At 37.1% G+C, this 22,408-nt stretch overlaps 2 protein-coding genes across 2 annotated transcripts; both read right to left on the bottom strand.

The window, feature by feature from the left end:
- Positions 1–1,639: 1,639 nt before the first annotated feature.
- LOC133664452 (ribosyldihydronicotinamide dehydrogenase [quinone]-like) lies at positions 1,640–3,282 on the bottom strand. Its single transcript, XM_062069090.1, has 6 exons — positions 3,170–3,282; positions 2,930–3,094; positions 2,396–2,526; positions 2,217–2,330; positions 2,048–2,149; positions 1,640–1,983 (listed from the first exon to the last, which is right to left on the bottom strand). The coding sequence occupies exons 1-6, from the start codon at positions 3,171–3,173 to the stop codon at positions 1,687–1,689; spliced, it is 813 nt and encodes a 270-aa protein (XP_061925074.1). The 5' UTR covers positions 3,174–3,282; the 3' UTR covers positions 1,640–1,686.
- A 3,285-nt stretch (positions 3,283–6,567) lies between these two features.
- Positions 6,568–11,991, bottom strand: LOC133664451 (ribosyldihydronicotinamide dehydrogenase [quinone]-like). The gene is made up of 6 exons (XM_062069089.1): positions 11,854–11,991; positions 11,608–11,772; positions 11,117–11,247; positions 7,474–7,587; positions 7,306–7,407; positions 6,568–7,241 (listed from the first exon to the last, which is right to left on the bottom strand). Exons 1-6 carry the CDS (start codon positions 11,855–11,857, stop codon positions 6,945–6,947), a joined length of 813 nt encoding a protein of 270 aa, XP_061925073.1. The 5' UTR covers positions 11,858–11,991; the 3' UTR covers positions 6,568–6,944.
- Between the last annotated feature and the right edge of the window lie 10,417 nt (positions 11,992–22,408).

The following is a 22,408-nucleotide window of genomic DNA, read 5'->3' as shown; positions in this document are numbered from 1 at the left end:
TTTGTTTAATAAAATTCTACCCAAACATTTAATAAAGTCAAATACAAATAAAGCAACAAGAGAAATATACCACATTACACAGCAGATATGGGCATCTTCATCAATAATACGATTTGCCCAAGTGGCTGGACAGAACTAATTAAAAAAAAACATATATATATATATATATATATATATATATATATATATATATATATATATATATATATATATATATATATATATATTTTTTTTTTTGTAGTTTTTATTTTTTTTATTTTTTTTTATCGTTTTGTTTTTTTAATCGATTAGGAATTGATGCAAAGAATAATTGCTATTCATTCGGAAAATATATATATATATTTGACACCCCCAGTAAATGATACATAATACTGGTAACTAGATACATAAAATAGAGGTTAATACTTTTTTTTTTTTTTACTTTTCTTTACATCACAAAAGCACTTTTGGAGACGCTCTATGGATTTTATTTAACTTTCGGGGGAGGGTGGGTGTTTGGGCATATTTTCATGAAAATTGTGATTACATGGTAAATTATATGATCAAGTTTTCATTATGTACTGTATGACAAGAACATATATAGATAATAAAATAATCAACATTGAATTACTGACAACTGGCTAATTGATAAAAAATGAACCTTTTTTAGGTGAACTTTAATTTGACCATCTCTAAACTGTTGATCGTGGATAGTCAAAAGTTCAATGTTGCACAACTTGCTCCGTAACGAAGGTCTAAATGGCAAAATGTACAAAATGTCTTTTTCTTTTAATTTGCTGTGACATATCCAGCACCCCCCATGACCTTAAAAGGGACAAGCGGTAGAAAATGGATGGATTTCCAGTCTCTATCTCTGTTGCAACCTACTAACAGGGGCGTTGACGTGGGGGGTAAGTAGGGATGTGGTACCAGGCCCCCCTACTGCTGGGCTTTTGTCAAGTTTGAAGAGTGTCTATTTAAATATGTACATGCACCTGTGGATAGGCTGACTAAATGGGCCCTCGTCTGTGAATGTGGTCTGCGTTGGCCCTAAAACGAGGTGGTGACTTGTCCAGAGTGCAGCTGGGATAGGCTCCAAAACTTGATCAAGTGAATATTGACAAGTTTTATTTACCTTCATATTCAGACCACTAAATTTTATTGGCAGTTTATTAAAAAAAAAACATTTTTAAATCCCATGTTTGAAAGTCAAAATCCTAATTCAGGTTTGCACATGTTTTAAAGTGCTAGTTATTTTCATTGCACGAAAACTTGTGTGGGGCAGCAAATATGAGTTTAGGGCGGGAGGCTTTCAGGGGTTGTGTATAAGGCCCCAGAAATAAATTACAACCTGCCTAAATATGATTGCAATTTGCATGGCTAGAGTATATCATGCAGTAATTTTCCAGAAGAAATCTTCACATTTTTAGCCTACAATGACTTAATTTCCAACAAAAGTAAACCTGTTGCAGTAAGTTTAAGGTTGTTTTTGCTGTAAATATCCTAACATATAAAGTGACTAAAACATGCAGCATTTCCAATTGCACAAAAGTTCCAAAACAAAGTACTAAGGTTGAGAGAATTAGGTCCGGGTGTTGGGATCTGAACAGAAGGCACCAATAACTTATTTGCAATAATTTAGTACAGACTTTGAGTCATCTTAAAGAGGCAGGCTGCTTTTATTCAGTAGAGACAGGGTATCAAAGTTCAAACTCCAGCCCTCATCTGGTTGGGTGGCACACGTTTCCCCAGGTGGGTTCCTACAGTGAGGCCAAACTCCTGGCATGCATGTTTCTCCTGGACCTCAGGCTTCAGCTGGAAGCCCTTGTCGCCATCAAAACAGTCCATGGGAGTGAAGGCTAGCGGGGCCTCATCCCAGAGACCTTGAAGTCGTGCACGCCACGCCTCCAGCATGGCGGCGCGCTCCTCCTGGGAGACGCGAGACGGAGCCCAGAAGATCTGAGGTGCCAGCACTTGGAAGCCACAGTAGTGCAGGATGCCATTCTGCAGAAATATACATGTTTAGTGTTTCTAGGTAGTCATTGAACATGCCATGTTAGTGTAATACCTGAAGTGGCCAGAGGGTGACGTTCATGTCTCCATTGATGCCATCAGCACTGAACATGGACTCATGGGAGCCAGTGGTGAAAGACAGCACAACCTTCTTGGTCTGAAGAACAGTGGTTATTTTTACAACATACATTAAAATTGTTGATTTTCTTCAAGTTCAAGCTCACCTTGAAGAGTCCCTGGCTGTATCGCTTGTCATCAGAGTAGGCGTATCCAAGCGTGAGCACACGGTCCATCCAGCCCTTCAGGATAGCAGGAAGGCTGAACCAGTACATGGGGAACTGAAAGCATTGGATTTAGTCAAGACTTCCTTATTAAAACATTACCAATGGCCTTCAAACTACACCTGAAAGATGACGAGATCAGCCTCTGTGAGTTTACGTTGCTCCTCTACGATGTCGGCCGACAGGTTTCCTTCCTCCCACGCCACTTTGGTCTCCTCGGCATAACAGAAGTGCTCAGGATTCTTGACCTCACCTAAAACATGTCATTGTAATTAAACTGGAGGAAAGAGTTTTTTCCTTCATTCAACATTTCTACAGGCAATACACAGTATTGATTGAATTGCAGAATTAGAGTATAAATAAACTTAGCTAAATCACTTGGTGCACATGTTTAGGTGACTGACAAAATATGAAGTGCAAATTGAAAACATGTTTTGCTTAATTGTAGGAACACAAGATAGACTAGGTTTTCTTTTATACGGATGACATGGTAGCCCATGTCATCCATAGACTTTTAAACCCATTCCATTGGGGACACCACATTTAGCCCATCCATCTATTTTGTACCACGCAGCCCTTTCAGGGTGGGGGAAGCCTATCCCAGCTGCACTCGGGCAGAAAACACAGTGTGGTATTAGTGCACGTAGATATTTCACCATTGATGTCCTCAGCTGTTGCAGTGGCTTTAAACTTCATGGCATAAAGATCAGACACTTGCACCGTGCAGTCCTGAGCAGCCAAAACCTCCTCGGCGACATCTTTGGCCGCACAATTGAAGGAGCCAGGGCTCTGGTGGGCGTACACGATGAGCACTTTCTTTGCTGCCAACACAAGAGACGGAGAAGACACAACATTAGCGCAAGCAACAAGACACAGGTTCGCAGGATACGACTTACTCATTTCTGAAGTCCGCACACAAATAAAGCACACAACAATGTTGTAGCTGAGATGAGGAACACAAACTATGAGGTACTTTTATACAGAAAACATGTGTTTCATTGGTTGTCACACAGGTGCCTGCAGTCAGCAATTAAGGCCATCAGCCAATCAGATGACTCTATGACAGGGGTCGGCAACCCAAAACGTTGAAATAGCCATATTGGACCAAAAATACCACAAAAAAAATCTGTGTGGAGCCACAAAATATGTAAAGCCTTATATAATGAGTGTTATATCGAAGACATGATGTAAGTGTCTATATTAGCTATATTAGCCTACTATCAAAGGCTGACGCAAATGTTTGTCGACAGAAATGTAAATGTTTATTCTACACATTTTTGCAACATTAGAAATCATTAGTAAAATGGAGGCTTCTCACAGGATGAGATAACTTCTGTAAATTACTGTCTTAGAATGGCCAAAGGTATATACATGTGTGTGTCCAAGTTTAAGGAAACTTCTAATGGATTTATTACAATCTTTGCAAATTGGGTAACGTTTGCAGTGGTCTGGAACAACATGGCACACAAACAACTATGAGAAATGCAGCCAATATTACATACAGATAATGTGTCATGAGAAATACCAATATAAATTAAATACACAGAGGACATAAGTGAAGGAAATTAAATGAGCTCAAATATACCTACAAACGAGGCACAATGATGCAATATGTACATACAGCTAGCCTGAATAGCATGTTAGCATTGATTAGCTTGCAGTCATGGATTGCCCAAATATACCTGATAAGCACTCCAGAAAATCAATAAAATCAACAAAGCTCACCTTTGTGCATTCACGCACAGCATAAAACGTTTGGTGGACAAAATGAGACAAAGAAGCAGTGGCATAAAACACGTCTTTTTGTGGCAGCGTCAGAGAAAGTTGTACATGTAAACAAACTACGATGAGTTCAAGGATCAAACGGTGCTTGCCAAATACTCTCATCAGTGAAGGATGTTTAATATAAACAGTGGGATTTACAACAATTAGGTAGGTTTGTGTCATGTTTGTCCTTATACAGAAAATATTTAAAAACACTTTTTTTTTTTTTTTTTCATTTTCACACATCTCTAAAAGAGGTCCATGGAGCCACTAGGACGGCGCTAAAGAGTCGCAGGTTGCCGACCCCTCTCTATGATTAGGGTTGTCCAAACTTTTTCAACCCGGGGCCGCATACTGAAAAACGTAATTATTTTGGTATCCTTGAACTATTTGTGCTTAAACCAATAAAATGTGTATGTACATGTAAATGATATAAAATAATGTTACATATAGTACATACATACGTAAAATAGAGACCAATACATTTGTGATTTTTTATTTTTTTACATCACAAAGCACTTTTGGATATGCTAGCTGGATGTGTTCAGGCATATTTTCATGAAAATTGTGTTCATGTTGTAAATTATATGATCGAGTTTTGAATATAAATGTTCCACTACATCGTGTATGACAAGAACTCATATAGATAATAAAATAATTCACATTGAATTACTGACAATTGGCCATTTGATAAAAATGAACCTTTTGCAGTGAAGTTTAATTTGACCATCTCTAAACTTTTGATTGTGGATATTCAAATGTTCCATGTTGCACAACTTGTTCTCTATCGAGGGTTTAAGTGGCAAAATTCACACCATGTCTTTTTTTGTCTTTTAATTCTCTGTGACTTTTCCAGTCCCTCTTTATCTCGGTTGCAACTTACAAACAGAGGTGTGGACGTGGGGGGGTAAGTAGGGTCTTTTGTCAAGTTTGAAGATTTTCTGCGGTTTAAAAATGTAAGTTATAAAAAAAGGCGACATAAATGGTAAAATGAAATTAATATAGCCATGAAAGTTAAATTATTTGTTGCTTGAATCAAAAGAAGAATGACTAAGACTACCTACACGCCCTATCAGAAATCCGAAATGGTTTGTTCCACCTGGATAGCGGAACTTTGAACACTTCACTCGACACAGACATCCTAAAGTCATCAAAGAATGGGCTGATGGTGGATAAGTAGAAATATGATACATTTATTTGGGGCAGGAAAGAAGAAAGTCATGTACAAGTTTCAATTTTGCGTTTCATTGCCCATAACTGTGGTGCGTTCAAAGCCCCTCGAGTAACGTTACAAACAGATGCATGACTAGGTTTTAAAGATCTTTTAACCCCCAGGAGGTGCACTAATAATATAATCATAATGTATTATTTGTATTATCCACTGATAATAATCCTATGTGTATCAGATCTCTACTTTATACTAAGAAATAAAAGAAAACTTGACAGATTTATAATCGTGTCAAGTTTAATTTAAATTCATATTCTAGCCACTTTATATTAAATTTTTTGACAAAAAAATAACATCTCATTTTTAAAGTGCTTTTAATTTTGCAGAAAAACAATGTGAATGGGCAGCAAAGTTGGGTCTAGGGTGGGGGGGCCTTCAGGAGTCCTGTGTATAGGGACCGGAATTAAGCGTGCCACCCTGCCTAAAAATGACACTGAGTTGTAGTCTGCACTGTCATGTCAGTGGAAATCAGCCTACATTTCCAACTTGTGTAAACAGGTTGCATTAAGTAGAGCAGGGATGTCCAAACTTTTTTACTTGGGGGCCGCATTGGGCTAAAAAAAACTTGGCCGAGGACCGAAAGACTCCATGTAAAGTATATGTACACCAGGGGTCCCATTGGGTTAAAACAATTTGGCCGGTCTGTATGTATATATATATATATATATATATATATATATACATACATATACACACACACTGTATATTCCTCGCGCACTAATCGACTGAAAGAGCGCAATGTCACATTATCGATGAGAAAATGCATTTTTAGACAATATTTGCCTGAGCGGGTAGGAGACAGAGTAACAAGCGGTTTAAAATGGATTAGAAAGGACAGATTTTTAAAAAATATATATTTTTTTTTTTAAGTTGGGACTTCCCGTGGGTCGGATTTTGTGCACCGGTGGGCCGTATCCCCTAATATACACCGTGATTGAATATAGAGTATGTGAAAGTAAGACTCCTACCTTGTTTACTTCCACGAGGACTTTAAAGTTTTGTAATCAGAAATAGCTAAAATCAGCCACAGAAAATTGGGAGAGTTTTAAATACACTAGTGGATTTAAATGGGTGCAATTTAGAATGTTATGGTGTTTAGACATTTTTCATAATGTACACAAAGTTCAATAAGTAGGTCGTGTGATCATGTTGCATTTCTGTTTTATGCACCATGACTAGGGAAGGTTTGGAATGTGTCATAAGTAATTGCTGTGCTTCTTTCCAAACTCCATTCTAAAGTCATTGATCTGATTTACTTGTCCTCCGCATAATGGCAGCAATTTGTAGCAATCAGGGACAGCCTTTGATTATAAGATCAATATGAAAGCATTCTGCCATGCTTTATTGGACTCAGGACATCTCACGGGCCAAATTAAAGATGCTAGTGGGTCGTAGTTGGTTTTTGCTGAGCATATACAAACATATCAAGTGACTAAAATGTGCAGATTTTTTCCATACATGCTGTAGCAGTGTGCCTCTTACCCCACTCCAACATCATGTGTTGTTTCCAATTGTACAAACATTCCAAAACAAAGTACTAAGGTTTAGAGAATTAGGTCCTGGTGTTGGGATCTGAATAGAAGGCACCGATTGCTTCAATTTGTAATAATTCAGTACAGATTTCCAGAGTCATCTTAAAGAGGCAGGCTGCTTTTATTTTGTAGACAGGGTATTAAAGTTCAAACTCCAGCCCTCATCTGATTGGGTGGCACACGTTTCCCCAGGTGGGTTCCTACAGTGAGGCCAAACTCCTGGCATGCATGTTTCTCCTGGACCTCAGGCTTCAGCTGGAAGCCCTTGTCGCCATCAAAACAGTCCATGGGAGTGAAGGCTAGCGGGGCCTCATCCCGGAGACCTTGAAGTCGTGCACGCCACGCCTCCAGCATGGCGGCGCGCTCCTCCTGGGAGACGCGAGACGGAGCCCAGAAGATCTGAGGTGCCAGCACTTGGAAGCCACAGTAGTGCAGGATGCCATTCTGCAGAAATATACATGTTTAGTGTTTCTAGGTGGTCATAGAACACGACATGTTGGTGTCATACCTGAAGTGGCCAGAGGGTGACGTTCATGTCTCCATTGATGCCATCAGCACTGAACATGGACTCATGGGAGCCAGTGGTGAAAGACAGCACAACCTTCTTGGTCTGAAGAACAGTGGTTATTTTTACAACATGTTAAAAATCATTGATTTTCTTCAAGTTTAATCTCACCTTGAAGAGTCCCTGGCTGTATCGCTTGTCATCAGAGTAGGCGTATCCAAGCGTGAGCACACGGTCCATCCAGCCCTTCAGGATAGCAGGAAGGCTGAACCAGTACATGGGGAACTGAAAGCATTAGACTTTGTCAGGTCAAGATATGTTTGTTAAAACCAGGTTACACATTTGTCGTTGGGTCTTCAAAACATAAATACAGGGTACTTTACCATTCATTGTGTACCATGTTAGATGCGTAATAAAACTTGGCGAGCCACACAATGTACCGCTGCACCCAATTACTGTAATTGATGGGAACATTAAAGTTTAAACCATGAATTTAGACAACACACTTAAGTAATGGTGGTTTTTTGGTCCACATTTTGCATAGACCCACGGCTCTCGAGCCACATGCGGCTCTTTAGCACCACTGTAGTGACTCCCTGGAGCTTTAACAAAAATATGTTAAGTTAAAGTTAAAGTACCAGTGATTGTCACACACTGGGTGTGGTGAAATTATTCTCTGCATTTGACCCATCACCCTTGATCACCCCCTGGGAGGTGAGGAGAGTAGTGGGCAGCAGCGGTGGCCGCGCCCGGGAATCATTTTGGTGATTTAACCCCCAATTCCTACCCTTGATGCTTTTTAATAATGTTTCTGTGGGACAAACCTTCCTAATTGTTAGGAAGCCCACTATTTAATATGTTTGTGTTTATGCTTCACTGGCAGTATTGTCAGCACCGTTTTATCCTACTAATTTCAGTGGTTCTTGATCTCAGTTTACATGTACAACTTTGTCGCTGCCACAGAAAGACGTTTTAAGCCGCTCTTGTCTCATTTTGTCGAAACATTTTATGCTGTGAGTGAATGCACAAAAGGTGAGCTTTGTTGATGTTATGGACTTGCGTGGAGTGCTAATACATGCCAAGATGCTATTTAGGCTACTTGTGTGTACATATTGCTTCATTATGCCTCGTTTGTTGCTATATTTGAGTTCATTTAATTTCCTTTATGTCCTCTGTATTTAATGTTTACTTGCATGTAATATTCACTGCATTTCTGATTGTGTGACATGTTCCAGACCACAGCAAACGTTACCCAGCTTGCAAATTGGTTTTTATCTAGTCTGCACTTTGTCTGTGTTATTATCATTATTGGCTTTTATCTAGTTTGCACTTTGTCTGTGTTATTACTATTATCATTATTATCAACTCATTCTATTTTTTATTTTCCTATTTTAATGATGTTGGATCTGTGTTGTTGTTGTTGGGGACAAGTGTTGTAAATTAGCTTTGGCTACAAACACTGTGATGCATGCATCGGATAACTGTTTCAGATGTCTATGTTTTTTGTATCTGTCCCTATTTCAAATAAACCTCTATAATAATAAAGACTAATAAATCCATTAAAAGACAGCCTTGTCCTTTCACTTGGGCACACATCTACTGGTATACCTTTGGCAGTTTTAAGCCAGTAATTTCTAGTTATCTAACCTACTGAGACACTTAACGTGTTGCCTTCATTATAACACTTACATAAGGTTTTTAACTTTTTGCGGCTCTAGACAGATTTTTTTATTTTTTAGTTGGTCCAATATGGCTCTTTCAACATGTTGGGTTGCCGGCCCCTGGCATAGACCATCAACAAGCTTCTTTTGACGGACTCTTCAAAAGGTGACATTTTGTGCCAAATTCCTCCTCATGGACACACCCCCTTGCATCTTCACCACCACCCTGTCAGCCATGTTGTACTCTTAAGCTGCACACTTACAGTAGATACCGCAAGTCTATTGACAAAGTTAGAACTACATGCTACTTTTGAATAATAATGGCAGATTGTTGCACACGAGCAAGCCAGTTTGCCCCACAACTAGATGAAGAAAGATAATTTCAGAACTGTATAAGGCTTCTCAAAGGTTTGTCATTGGTCTATAAAGTTTCAAGTATACAGGCTTTTTACTAGCATAATGTCTGTCTCCGCATTTCAAACAAGTGTTGACATCTATGGGAGAATATAGCATTACTATACATGTATAGTAGTCAAACTACTAGGCCGATTAAGTCAATTCTACAACATTTAACGATTACAAGACTTACCGCTTCATTGGATGCACTGTTACCATAAATTGTGGTTAGTCTGTAATTAAATGTAGTTCTAGATATCCTTTTGTCATTGCACGTTAATACAATTGTGGGAAATCTGCCAGCTGCAAAGACATTTATGCTGGTTGAAAATTTATGTATACAAAAAAAGATTTCTCAATATGTTAGGTAAATCTTTCTGTACATGGTCTAACCGAGGAAATACCACTTTAGCCATTCAAACAGAGACTTCTCACTTCTTCAGATTACAGTATGAAACACTGCATTTCCCTCACTTGTGAGAATCCTGCATGTGGCTGAGGCATTTAAGACTATCTGAAGCAAGCTCAACCATCCACCAGGTATACAATACTGTATCATTTGTCACTTATCAGGTCAGTAGTGCAATCTTCACTCATGCTTAAAAGTGAAAGATGAGAAAAGAACTGTTAGCATGAAAATACTTAAGGTTGTCAGCAGGGATACCAAAGCAGATAGGACTCTTGCTCCCCCAAAAGCTGGACACACATTTTGTCTCTTGTGTAGTGACCTGAGCTGGTTAAGAGTATTTTTAGACTTCCGTGTATGACATATCTGCTAATGTAATCATGGCAAATCCCCAAGATACAAGTTTGTTGTGCATAAATACCCATTTCAGTTAGGGATGTCAGTCATTTTCTTTTTAAAATCAGATCACACCAATTAATGAGTTTGCTTGCATAAATACTTTTTGGCTACAAATGCAATTTAGTGGTCAAAATGTCAAAGGAACATTTAAAAGTTTACTGAACTGAAAGTCATTGATTTTCTAAAAACTTGGTGCCTTTCAGGATAGTAAGAATTGCAACAAAGCAAACAAGATTATGGATGTACATCAAGATAATCTACAGTAGTAAACACTCAAATTTAACTATTTAAATCTGCATTTAGTTTGTTTACCTCTTAAGGACATTGCTGATCATTTTTTGGTCCAATGCTCTCCAGAAAGAAATATAGCCAGTATTTGCAACTTGACAGTCTTGTTTGTGTAGTACAGTTAATTTATCCTTGCTGTAATTGTGCCTGTTGAGGGATTATGAAGGACTTTGTTGTTTACATGCGGTGGCTGTTTAGCAAAGTTTTATCTTGACTGAGGTACTTGTGTTAACATTGACACAGGTAAACCACCAGCGTATCATTCTCTGGTCGTCGATGTAGCATTCACGTTATCTGCGCCATCCTCAAGGGTTCGCTTTCAGGTTGTATTTTAGACTGTGCCGATGACAAGAATGTTTGTCGCTGCAATACCAACAAGTTACCCCAGGTTCATCTAAAGTTCTGTTTTGAAATTTGCCACATCTCATCGTGATCACAGACCGCGTGACAACGTGCACGTCTTAATGCTGATGAATCTTCACTTTTAAAACAGTAACGTGATTTTTTTTTTACCAATCAAGTGAATTAACGTTGACAGCTTTACTTTAAATACAAGATCAACATGGTTTCTAGGGGACACTTGGAATTCTCAGGGCCCCATAAAACTGCCCGTTCACCCAATGGTAAGCCTTTTAAAACCTTACTGATGGTGTTCTCACTACACCTGAAAGATGACGAGATCAGCCTCTGTGAGTTTGCGTTGCTCCTCAACGATGTCCGCCGACAGTTTTCCTTCCTCCCACGCCACTTTGGTGTCCTCGGCATAACAGAAGTGCTCAGGATTCTTGACCGCACCTAAAAAAAATTAATAAAAAAAAATTAAAAAAAAATAAAGACAGTGGTGATTACACAGTAGAGGCAAAGGCCACCAGTTTTATAGTCCATCCAGAGTAGTGATGGAATTGTATACAAAGAGGACTTCGCTGATTCACTTTGGTAAACATTTAGGTGACTGACAAACATGTTTAAAATAAGAAAAACATTGGTTCAACATGTTTTGCTTAATTGAAGCCATTTTGTAGAGACATAGGTAGGACTAATTGTCAATCAGGTGTACACATTAAACAAGAAGATATCTGCATTTAATATATGCTAGTGTGTCTTTCAAAAGACATCATTTAAGTTGTGTGGTATTAGTGCACATAGATATTTCACCATTGATGTCCTCAGCTGTTGCAGTGGCTTTAAACTTCATGGCATAAAGATCAGAAACTTGCACCGTGCAGTCCTGAGCAGTCAAAGCCTCCTCGGCGACATCTTTGGCCGCACAATTGAAGGAGCCTGGGCTCTGGTGGGCGTACACGATGAGCACTTTCTTTGCTGCCAACAAAAGAAAAGGAGAAGACACAACATTAGTGCAAGCAACAAGACACTGTACGAAGTGTGCAGGATACAACTTACTCATTTCTGAAGTCAGCACACAAATAAAGCACACAATGATGTTGTAGCTGAGGTACTAAATACAAACTAGGAGGTAGTTTTATACAGGAAGCCTCATGTGTTCATTGGTTTTCAAACAGGTGCCTGCTGTCAGCAATTAAGGCCATCAGCCAATCAGATGATTCTATGACTAGTGGCATTCAAACTTTTTTATATTGTGAAAAAAATTAAATGATTTTGATATTCTTGAACTATTTGTCCATAAACTTCATTAAACCAATCAAATGTGTAAGTAAATTATATACAATACTGATAGATATACATAGAAGACTAAATAAATAAATACAAAAATAGAGGACACTAAATGTATTTTTTACTTCTACAGTCCAACATGATCTTTTGAAACTGCAATCATAATGTATTATTTATAAACCGCTATCAAATAATTTCAAATAAATGTTGTTATTAAATTTTCCGTCTTTTGATTTTTTTTAAATTATGTCATCCACATTATTTATATTATCTAAATACTACATATATCAATCTGCAATTTCGACTAATCAATACAATCGTAAGATAATATTATGTATAATAAAAATACAATTAAAACATTTCAAGAGCACTATAAACATGAAATAATATGCACGCATAGTCACTTTTAAACTATTTTAATCCAATATAGTATATATAGATAGATAGATAGATAGATAGATAGATAGATAGATAGATAGATAGATAGATAGATAGATAGATAGATAGATAGATAGATAGATAGATAGATAGATAGATAGACATTAATAATAAGAATAAGAATAATAAAAGAATAATAAATGAAAATTGTAAAAAAATATATATATATATATATATATGTATGTATGCATATAGTACTGAGACATAGTTTCATCTACTTGCGAATACTACTCTAGTATTTATATTTTTTTGTTCATTGAGCCATTGTTTTGCTTCTAAATGCTTAATTTTGGCAAACCCTTTATAAAAAAAAAAAATGTTAAGAAAAAAAAAATGCAATACAGTGAAGCGACAAACTTGTGATCATAATGATATCTGCTATTGTTTTCCTTTTTTTTAAATCTCCAATTGTATTAGATTAACAAATAACAATTAACAAATAATTTTCTGCTTGACTGATTGATTGATTGATTGATTGATTGATTGATTGATTGATTGATTGAAACTTTTATTAGTAGATTGCAAAGGAAGAGAATACATTATATGAAACAGTACAGTTTACACAGTACAGTACATATTCCACACTAAATGGTAACACCCGAATAAGTTTTTCAACTTGTTTAAGTCGGGGTCCACGTTAATCAATTTATGGTACAATGTTTGTTTTTAAACGTTTTTTAAAAAACAGAAACAAGTGTAGATTTATTGTAATTTTTATTTCTTAAACATCGTCCTTGTATTTATTTTGTCATCTACAAGTCAGTTTTCTGTGATTATTCAAATCTAAAAATAAACACATGAATAACAGCAAATAATATATACATTTTATAAATCATAATTATTTATTATATTGTGCTAATACGATCAATACATTATAATAAATAAATCAGAATATAATAATGGCAATACGTTATTTCAAAATATGCCAAATATGATGAATTGTAGTTCGTAAATGGCCCACGTGCCCGACTTTGGACAACACTGTCCGAGATAGACGGATAAGGAAGCAGGAAGCCTCTAATTGTTTCTGCTTGTCAATGTGAAAAGAAAACATGTCAACTCCGTAGCCTCCGTTTGTTTTAATCACACGGTGAACTCACTGCTCAGATCTCTGCACAAGCGAAGATGATTATTAATTATATGTGGTTCTTTTACAGAGCATATTAAAGCCACATGGCTGCAGCCGGCCTCTGCTGTTGCATGGAAGACAGTTATCAAGTTGGAGGGTGCATCAAAGGCAAATACGAGCTGGCACACATCTGGTATGAAAAAATCCTTTGCATGTCAAATCCAGGCTGAAGCAACTGCTTCATATTAAAACAATGTTTGTTGGGGGAAAAAAGCTGTTGTTTATGAGGCCTACTTTTGGGGCTGTTGTTTTTGTTGTTACAACACACTCCAACATCACTCTTCACATTCCCTCACTGAGATCATGTGTTTTGCTCCAAGCTATGTTTTCACCACATGGTTAGAGGTTTTCATATGTTTAGCACAAAGTGTACACTGGAGGTGTTGTGTTGTGCGGTTTATTCATCCAGGATGAGATGAAAGACAAAGAAGAAAGTGGCCTGGAGGGGATCTGTTACCTGCAAACACAACTACATATGTCAAAGCCAATGCCTTTGGTAGAAAAGGGATTAAAAAGGGAACCCACTTCACTTCCTTGACTGGGCTTTGGTGAGGAGCTGAAATGTTGCCTATAGTGACACCATGTGGCCATTATAAAAACTACCATAAATAGCTGCTTTTTTGTTTCTATTTTATTTTATTGCAATATTTATGATTGCACGACATCATCATCATTATTATTATTATTGTTGTTGTTGTGGTTGTTGTTGTTGTTGTTATCATATTGTTATTATTATTATAATTGTAATGCAGTATTATTCAAATAAAACCTGTTGGGAAAAAAAACGTAAAAATGTTATGCAAGAGCTTAAAAAAGTTTTTAAAAAGGTTTTTAAAAAGCTTTGTATTACTTTATTCTCCTATACTATACTGAGTCTTTGATTTATTTTGTATAATTTCCCATTTTGTTTATTATTTGTGCACTTAAATTTTATTGAAGTTGTTCTTGATTTATTATATCAATTGACCACAGCTTCCTGTTAAAAAAAATTGCACACTGACAAACCGGTCTGTGTTTGGTAAGCACCTGTGCAGTTTATATTAAAATGATAAGAAGGAGACAAGTGTTGCTGGCCTTTCTTTTTCTTTCTGTATCAAAACATACCTTGATTTTGTGTGTACGTCACATTCAATCAATCAATCAATGTTTATTTATATAGCCCTAAATCACAGGTGTCTCAAAGGGCATTGCTTTGTAATACGCGTTTCTTGTTATTATTATTATCATTTCAAATTGTTCTAGTTTTCCACTGGCTACCTTTTAGCACACAGGCATAGTATTACAAAATGTTCATTTTAAGATATAAGACTTGTATTATTAGTATGCCTGATGCAATGCAAATAAAGCAGTTTTGACTAACAGGCCTATTTATTAGTATTGTTGTTGACATTTGCAAAATACATGTATATATTATAAAGAAGCAGTTGTCATTCATTATGTTGCCGTGCAGCTGTACATCACTGCATTTTCCAAACACAATAACAAACACGTTGGTAAATCATTTTATTTTATTTTATTTCATTTTGAGAGTTAGATATCTTCTCAATATAAAGTGTGCATGTAATATTTAAAGTATAACATATTTAAAAATAAGAAATTTATGTTTAAACTTATCTTTAACATATATTTTTATTTTAAATATTTTAAAAATATGTGTATTAAGGTTTTTTATTTTACTTAATTTTAACACATTTTTCTTTATCAGTGGGGGGGGAGAGAGAGAGAGAGAGAGAGAGAGAGAGAGAGAGAGAGAGAGAGAGAGAGAGAGAGAGAGAGAGAGAGAGAGAGAGAGAGAGAGAGAGAGAGAGAGAGAGAGAGAGAGAGATTTCCATTACGCCAATTATTCATCCATTTTCTACCGCTTGTCCTGTTCGGGATCGCGGGGGATGCTGGAGCCTATCTCAGCTGCATTCGGGTTTAAGGCGGGGTACACCCTGGACAAGTCGCCACCTCTATGCCAATTATCATTTGTACTAAATTAATTTTATTTTTAATTGTATGTGTTTATTCTATCTTGTTTTATTTGTGTCAAAAAGAGAAGTCATGGCCTTTTTCCCAAATCAGTGCATGTGTTTCGGTACATGTTGTTGCTACGGTGACTCGTGTTATGGCTATTTGTTCATAGGGCGAATAAACATAAACCAAACAACAACCTTTGAAAGCTAAATGTCGCATGTAAACAGAGCATTAGCATTCACTTTAAGACTGCATGTCTTCCATTAAAGGGCATGTGAGTCATAAAAATGGTAAATAATCTGTCTTTTTGAATTGGTCCCTATTAGGTAACAACACTTTTTCTAACAGATGTGGCAGTTTCATCTCTTCACATTGCTGGTGTGTGTTTGTATCTGAGAGTGACAGAAAGAAAAGCTCCGATTTGCTGAGATATAAATCTTTTGTGTCATATATTTAAATTGGGATTGATGGTCTTTTTCTAGGGGGGAAATAGTGTCTTATAGTCAAAAGAGTAACATTATTATTTCTGAGTGTTTTATTTGACAACAAATAGAAAACACACAATGGAAGAATGGTATTTTTGAATCACGTCATACTAATAAATCAAATAATCGTCCACTTTAATGAGTAAACAGGTACCAAATTCGGTACTTTTAAAGGCGTCTACCGAATTCCGTGGGTACTACCAGGTATCAATTCAAGTAAAATCAAACGGTGCCATATTTCGATACCTTTTTTGTACGTGACGTCGCGTACGGTTGCAGACTCGTCACCGTTTGCAGACTAAACACAGTAATGTTGCATTTTTTAACACCAACAAAGCAAATATGCTTGGTAGAAAACACTGGAACTTTAAGTAGTGGTCCACTCTTCCAAAATTTGCTAGCTTGATGCTATTTTACATTGGATTTGCCATATACAGGCTACTGTTAGTATTAGAAATTTTACATGGCGATTTCAACACCTCCAAATTTGGTAAGGAAAACTACAACTAAGATGGATGTTACAATCAAACAGCTGTTGTGTAATAAGCATAATACTTACAGTATTACCACTCTGTAGGGTGCAACATAACACATTCAGCTTCCTGGAAAAAGTAACTTTCTATTTAGACAGCATACCATAAATAGACCACTGTCCTCTAATATTTTGGAAGTGCAACTGCATTGCAAATTACACTCAAATCTAATAAGAAAACACAACTGGACAGCAGTAAACATAATCAGCTCATTTTTAAATTTGACATGAAAAAATAAAATGTTATTATCATACAATTAACATTATTAATGCACACAAAAGTATAAAAAATGAGTATTGTTGAGTACCAGTATCGATTCCCAGGTGCCATAATTGGTACCGTAATGGTCCAAATGTGAACGGTACCCATCCCTAACCATAATAGACACCACACCTCAAATTGATGCCTCTGCTTTTTTACTCCCATAAATAAAAATAGTATACAAAAATAATGAACACAGTTAGCTCTAGTGAGTATTACAATGACAACAGACGTCTTTACCGTCACGCACGCAGACATGGCATCTGTAAAGCTGACATACACTCTGGAGTTTGAAGGTAAGCGAGGAGTTGGACACAAAGGTTTTGCGGTAGATTGAAAGAAAAACAAACCGAGTAGTCAATATTGCAATTTAAAATGCTACTAAATACTAATTCAGAATATTCAAATGCATCTTAATTGTAAGTGTGTGGAAAAGTTACTTAACACATGTATAAAAAATGATTGCCAAAACTAAAATGAAGTCTCCCCTTTAGAAAATTGCCATGCTCTCAAATAGACGACTGGTACTCTCTGCAGTTGAGTAACTGATTAGACTACAGTATGAAGAAATGTGCTGTATAAATACCAATATACAAAACCCAAACCAGAGAAGTTGGCAAGTTGTGTAAATCATAAATAAAAACAGAATACAATGGTTTGCAAATTCTTTTCAACTCATATTCAATTGAATAGACTGCAAAGACAATATATTTAATGTTCGAACTGAGAAACTTTATTTTTTGGGGGGGGAAATAATCATAAACTTAGAATATAATGGCAGCAACACATTGCAAAAAAGTTGGCACAGGGGCATTTTTACCACTGTGTTACATGGCCTTTCCTTTTAAGAATACTCAGTAAACGTTTAGGAACTGAGGAGAACAATTTTTGAAGCTTTTCAGGTGGAATTCTTTCCCATTCTTGCTTGATGTACAGCTTAAGTTGTTCAACAGTTCGGGGTCTCCGTTGTGGTATTTTAGGCTTCATAATGCGCCACACATTTTTAAAGGGAGACAGGTCTGGACTACAGACAGGCCAGTCTAGTACCTGCACTCTTTTACTATGAAGCCACCGTGTTGTAACACGTGGCTTGGCATTGTCTTGCTGAAATAAGCAGGGGCGTCCATGATAAAGTTGCTTGGACGGATTTGGTTTTGCATAATAGAGTTTTAACTTTCACTTACAGATGTAGCGACAAACTGTAGTTACTGACAGTGGTTTTCTGAAGTGTTCCTGAGCCCATGTGGTGATATCCTTTACACACTGATGTCGATTTTTGTTGCAGGCTTTGGTTTTGCATAATAGAGTTTTAACTTTCACTTACAGATGTAGCGACGAACTGTAGTTACTGACAGGGGTTTTCTGAAGTGTTCCTGAGCCCATGTGGTAATATCCTTTACACACTGATATTGATTTTTGTTGCAGTACCGCCTGAGGGATTGAAGGTCATGGGCATGCAATGTTGGTTTTCAGCCTTGCTGCTTACCTGCAGTGATTTCTCCAGATTCTCTGAACCTTTTGATGATATAACGGACCGTAGATGGTGAAATCCCTAAATTCCTTGCAATAGCTCGTTGAGAAATGTTGTTCTTAAAATGTCAGACAATTTGCTCAGGCATTTGTTCACAAAGTGGTGACCCTCGCCCCATCCTTGTTTGTGAATGACTGAGCATTTCGCGGAAGCTGCTTTAATACCCGATCATGGCACCCACCGGTTTCCAATTAACCTGTTTACCTGTGGGAAGTTCCAAATAAGTGTTTGATGAGCATTCATCAACTTTCTCTGTCTTTTTTGCCAATTGTGCCAGCTTTTCTGAAACATGTTGCAGGCATCAAATACCGAATGTGCTAATATTTGCAAAAAATAACAATGTTTTCCAGTTCGAACGTTAAGTATCTTGTCTTTGCAGTCTATTCAGTTGAATATAAGTTGAAAAGGGTTTGCAAATCATTGTATTCTGTTTTTATTTATAATTTACACAACGTGCCAATTTCACTGGTTTTGGGTTTTGTAGATGTCTACAGTACCAGACGTTTGGAGACATTGTTATGGTATTTAATGAGAACTTTTGACCGTCACTGTAAAATATGTGACATGCAACACAAAACAATAACACATAATGTTACCATGCAGGTAACATGTTTGACACAAAGACAGGAAAGATGGTGGCTTGCATTTCCATCCCTTCCTCCCGCTCTTTCCTCACATGCAATGAATCAAGCCCTTACACGTTTGTCAGCTGCGTGAGCCTTTCCACAGCCCCCAAAAAAAAAAGATATTTCAGACAAAGAAGTGATGAAGTGATGTTCACTGAACTGAAACACTCAAGTTTCATTGTCAGCGCTGAACTTCGTCCTTCCAAAGTCCAACCTCAGCTTGGACTGCAAGACACGCTTGAGCGCTTCACAAGCCAACGAAAGTGAGAGTTACACAGCAAGGAGGAAATGCTACTGTAAGTAATTCTCCTGTCTGAATCTGGTCTACACACACAGATTGAACAGAGCTTTGGTACCAGCCAGGTCTACTAGTCATGAAGTGCACATTACCTTTTGTAAGCAAGCACAACACGACAAGACAATAAATGCAAATGCTAAACACTAACAGATGTCTTCAAGTGACCATTTTAGCCTTACACACAACAAGCAACTACCCTAGTGGTGTTCTGGCTGGTCCACCAATATTGTAGCCCGCGAAAGCAAAGAATCTGGGGTCACTACAGCAACAACAGAGATGCTTTTTTATCCTTTTTTTTTTTTTTTTTTATTGCAAGCCAGTGTGCCATGTAAATCATTTTGAAGCTCATTGTTTAAGATACAAATCATACAATTGTTACATAGTGTGGCTTAAATTTAAGTACACATGCTTTAATTAAAGTACACTATGAAAAAAAATACATGGAAAAAAATAACATTTTTTTTATAGGCAAGTCGTATTTTTGAGGCAACAAACAACAGGTAGCCTGAGAGGTGTCCTGGCTGGTCCACGAATAGAGTGAAGTGAAGTGTTTTCCCCTAATACAGGGGTCCCCAAACCTTTTGAGTCGGGAGCCGCATTGGGATAAAACAATTTGGCCCAGGGCCAGGCTGTACACGGTATATACAGTATATATATACAGTAGCGATCAAAAGTTGACATACACTTGTAAAGAACATAATGTCATGGCTGTCTTGAGTTTTCAATCATTTCTACAACTCTTATTTTTTTGTGATAGAGTGATTGGAGCACATACTTGTTGGTCACAAAAAACAGCTACATTTTTGTTTCATCTGACCACAGAACTTTCCTCCAGAAGGTCTTATATTTGTCCATGTGATGTCAGATGAAACAAAAATTGAGCTGTTTGGCCACAATACCAAGCAATATGTTTGGAGGAGAAAAGGTGAGGCTTTAATCCCAGGAACAGCATACCTATCGTCAAGCATATTATGCTGTGGGCCTGTTTTGCTGCCAATGGAACTGGTGCTTTACAGAGAGTAAATGGGACAATGAAAAAGGAGGATTACCTCCAAATTTTTCGGGACAACCTAAAATCATCAGGTTGGTTCTTGGGCACAGTTGGGTGTTCCAACAGGACAATGACCCCAAACACACGTCAAAAGTGGTAAAGGAATGGCTAAATCAGGCTACAATTAAGGTTTTGGAATGGCCTTCCAAAAGTCCTGACTTAAACGTGTGGACAATGCTGAAGAAACAAGTCCATGTAAAAAAAAAAAAAGAAATTTAGCTGAACTGCACCAATTTTGTCAAGAGGAGTGGTCAAAAACTCAACCGACAGCTTGCCAGAAGCTTGTGGATGGCTACCAAAAGCGCCTTATTGCAGTGAAACTTGCCAAGGGACATGTAACCAAATATTAACATTGCTGTATGTTATATACTTTGGACCCAGCAGATTTGGTCACATTTTCAGTAGACCCATAATAAATTCATAAAAGAACTAAACTTCATGAATGTTTTTTGTGACCAACATGTTTGTGACCAATCATTCTATCATAAAAAAATAAGAGTTGTAGAAATGATTGGAAACTCAAGACAGCCATGACAATATGTTCTTTACAAGTGTATGTCAACTTTTGATCGCGACTGTATGTATATATATATATATATATATATATATATATATATATATATATATATATATATATATATATATATATATATATATATATATATATAGTCCTTGGCACTAATTGACTGAAAGAGCGCGCACTTGCCGCTCGCTCGCCCGTCACTGCGGCACAAGCGCGATGATGTCACGTTATCGATGGGGAAATGCATTTTTAGACAACATGATTTGCTTGAGCGGCTAGGAGACACCGAGAGTAACAAGCGGTAGAAAATGGATTAGAAAGGACAGATTAAAAAAAATGATAACAAAAAAAAAGTTAAAAAAAGGAGAAACATTTTTTTTTACTTCGGACTTCCGGCGGGCCTGATTTTGGACCCTGGCGAGCCGTATCCGGCCCGTAGGCCGTATTTTGGGGACAACTGCCCTAATTGCTCAGTATACTGTACCAACTGATCTAAGGTCACCGTGGCATCAAAAAATATGTCAAATTCCTCTTTTTTCACAAGTCAGTTTGCCATGCAAATCCTGTTGACGCTCATAGATTCAAGTACAATTGTCACATAGTGCGGCTTTAAGTTAAAGCAGTCTACTGCAATAAATAGAAATAGAAAAATGGCGTGCTTCCAAATGGCCTTTTTTGAGGCAACAAAAAACAACAACAAGCAACATGAGAGGTGCCAAGGTTGGTTCACCAATATGGTAGCTCACCACAACAGATAATATAAGATCACTGTGGCAACAGCAATGCTGCTAATTTCCCTTATTTATTTATTTTACAAGCCAGTGTGCCACATAAATCATTTTAAAGCTCAAAAGTTAAGGTACATTTTTTGCATAGTTTGGCTTTTAATTTAAGTAAAAAAAAACAATAGATGGAAATGAATATCTTATTACTAAAGGCACATCTTGTTTTGAGGCAAATAACAACAACAACAACAAGCAACATGAGAGGTGTCCTGGCTGGTCCACTAATACAGCCACTTAGGTTTTTACCCTAATAGCTCACTATACAAAGTGATCTAAGGTCACCATGGCATCAAAAAAGATGAGAAATTCCGCTCTTTTTCACAAGTCAGTGTGTCATGCAAATTATTTTGACGCTCATAGATTGAAGTACAAGTGTTAGATAGAGTGGCTTTATTTCATGCAGCCTATTGCAATATTAATAGTGGAAAAAGAAAATGAATTGAACGGCTTATTTAACAAAGGGCTTTTTTAAGGAAACAAACAACAACAAGCAAATTGAGAGGTGTCCTGGCTGGTCCACCAATCTTATAACTCACTACAATAAAACAGATGATATAAGATCACCAAGGCAACAGCAATGATGCTAATGCTCCTTTTTTTTTTTTTTTTTACAAGACAGTGTGCTCGCAAATGATTGTAAACCTCTTAGTTAAGTACAAGTAATTATTCAATAGTGTAGCTTTATTAGAGCACCCTTTTGCATTCAAG

The sequence above is a fragment of the Entelurus aequoreus genome, linkage group LG14 (assembly GCF_033978785.1).
Source record: "Entelurus aequoreus isolate RoL-2023_Sb linkage group LG14, RoL_Eaeq_v1.1, whole genome shotgun sequence".
NCBI lineage: Eukaryota > Metazoa > Chordata > Actinopteri > Syngnathiformes > Syngnathidae > Entelurus > Entelurus aequoreus.
This window is presented reverse-complemented; position numbering and strand designations above follow the sequence as displayed.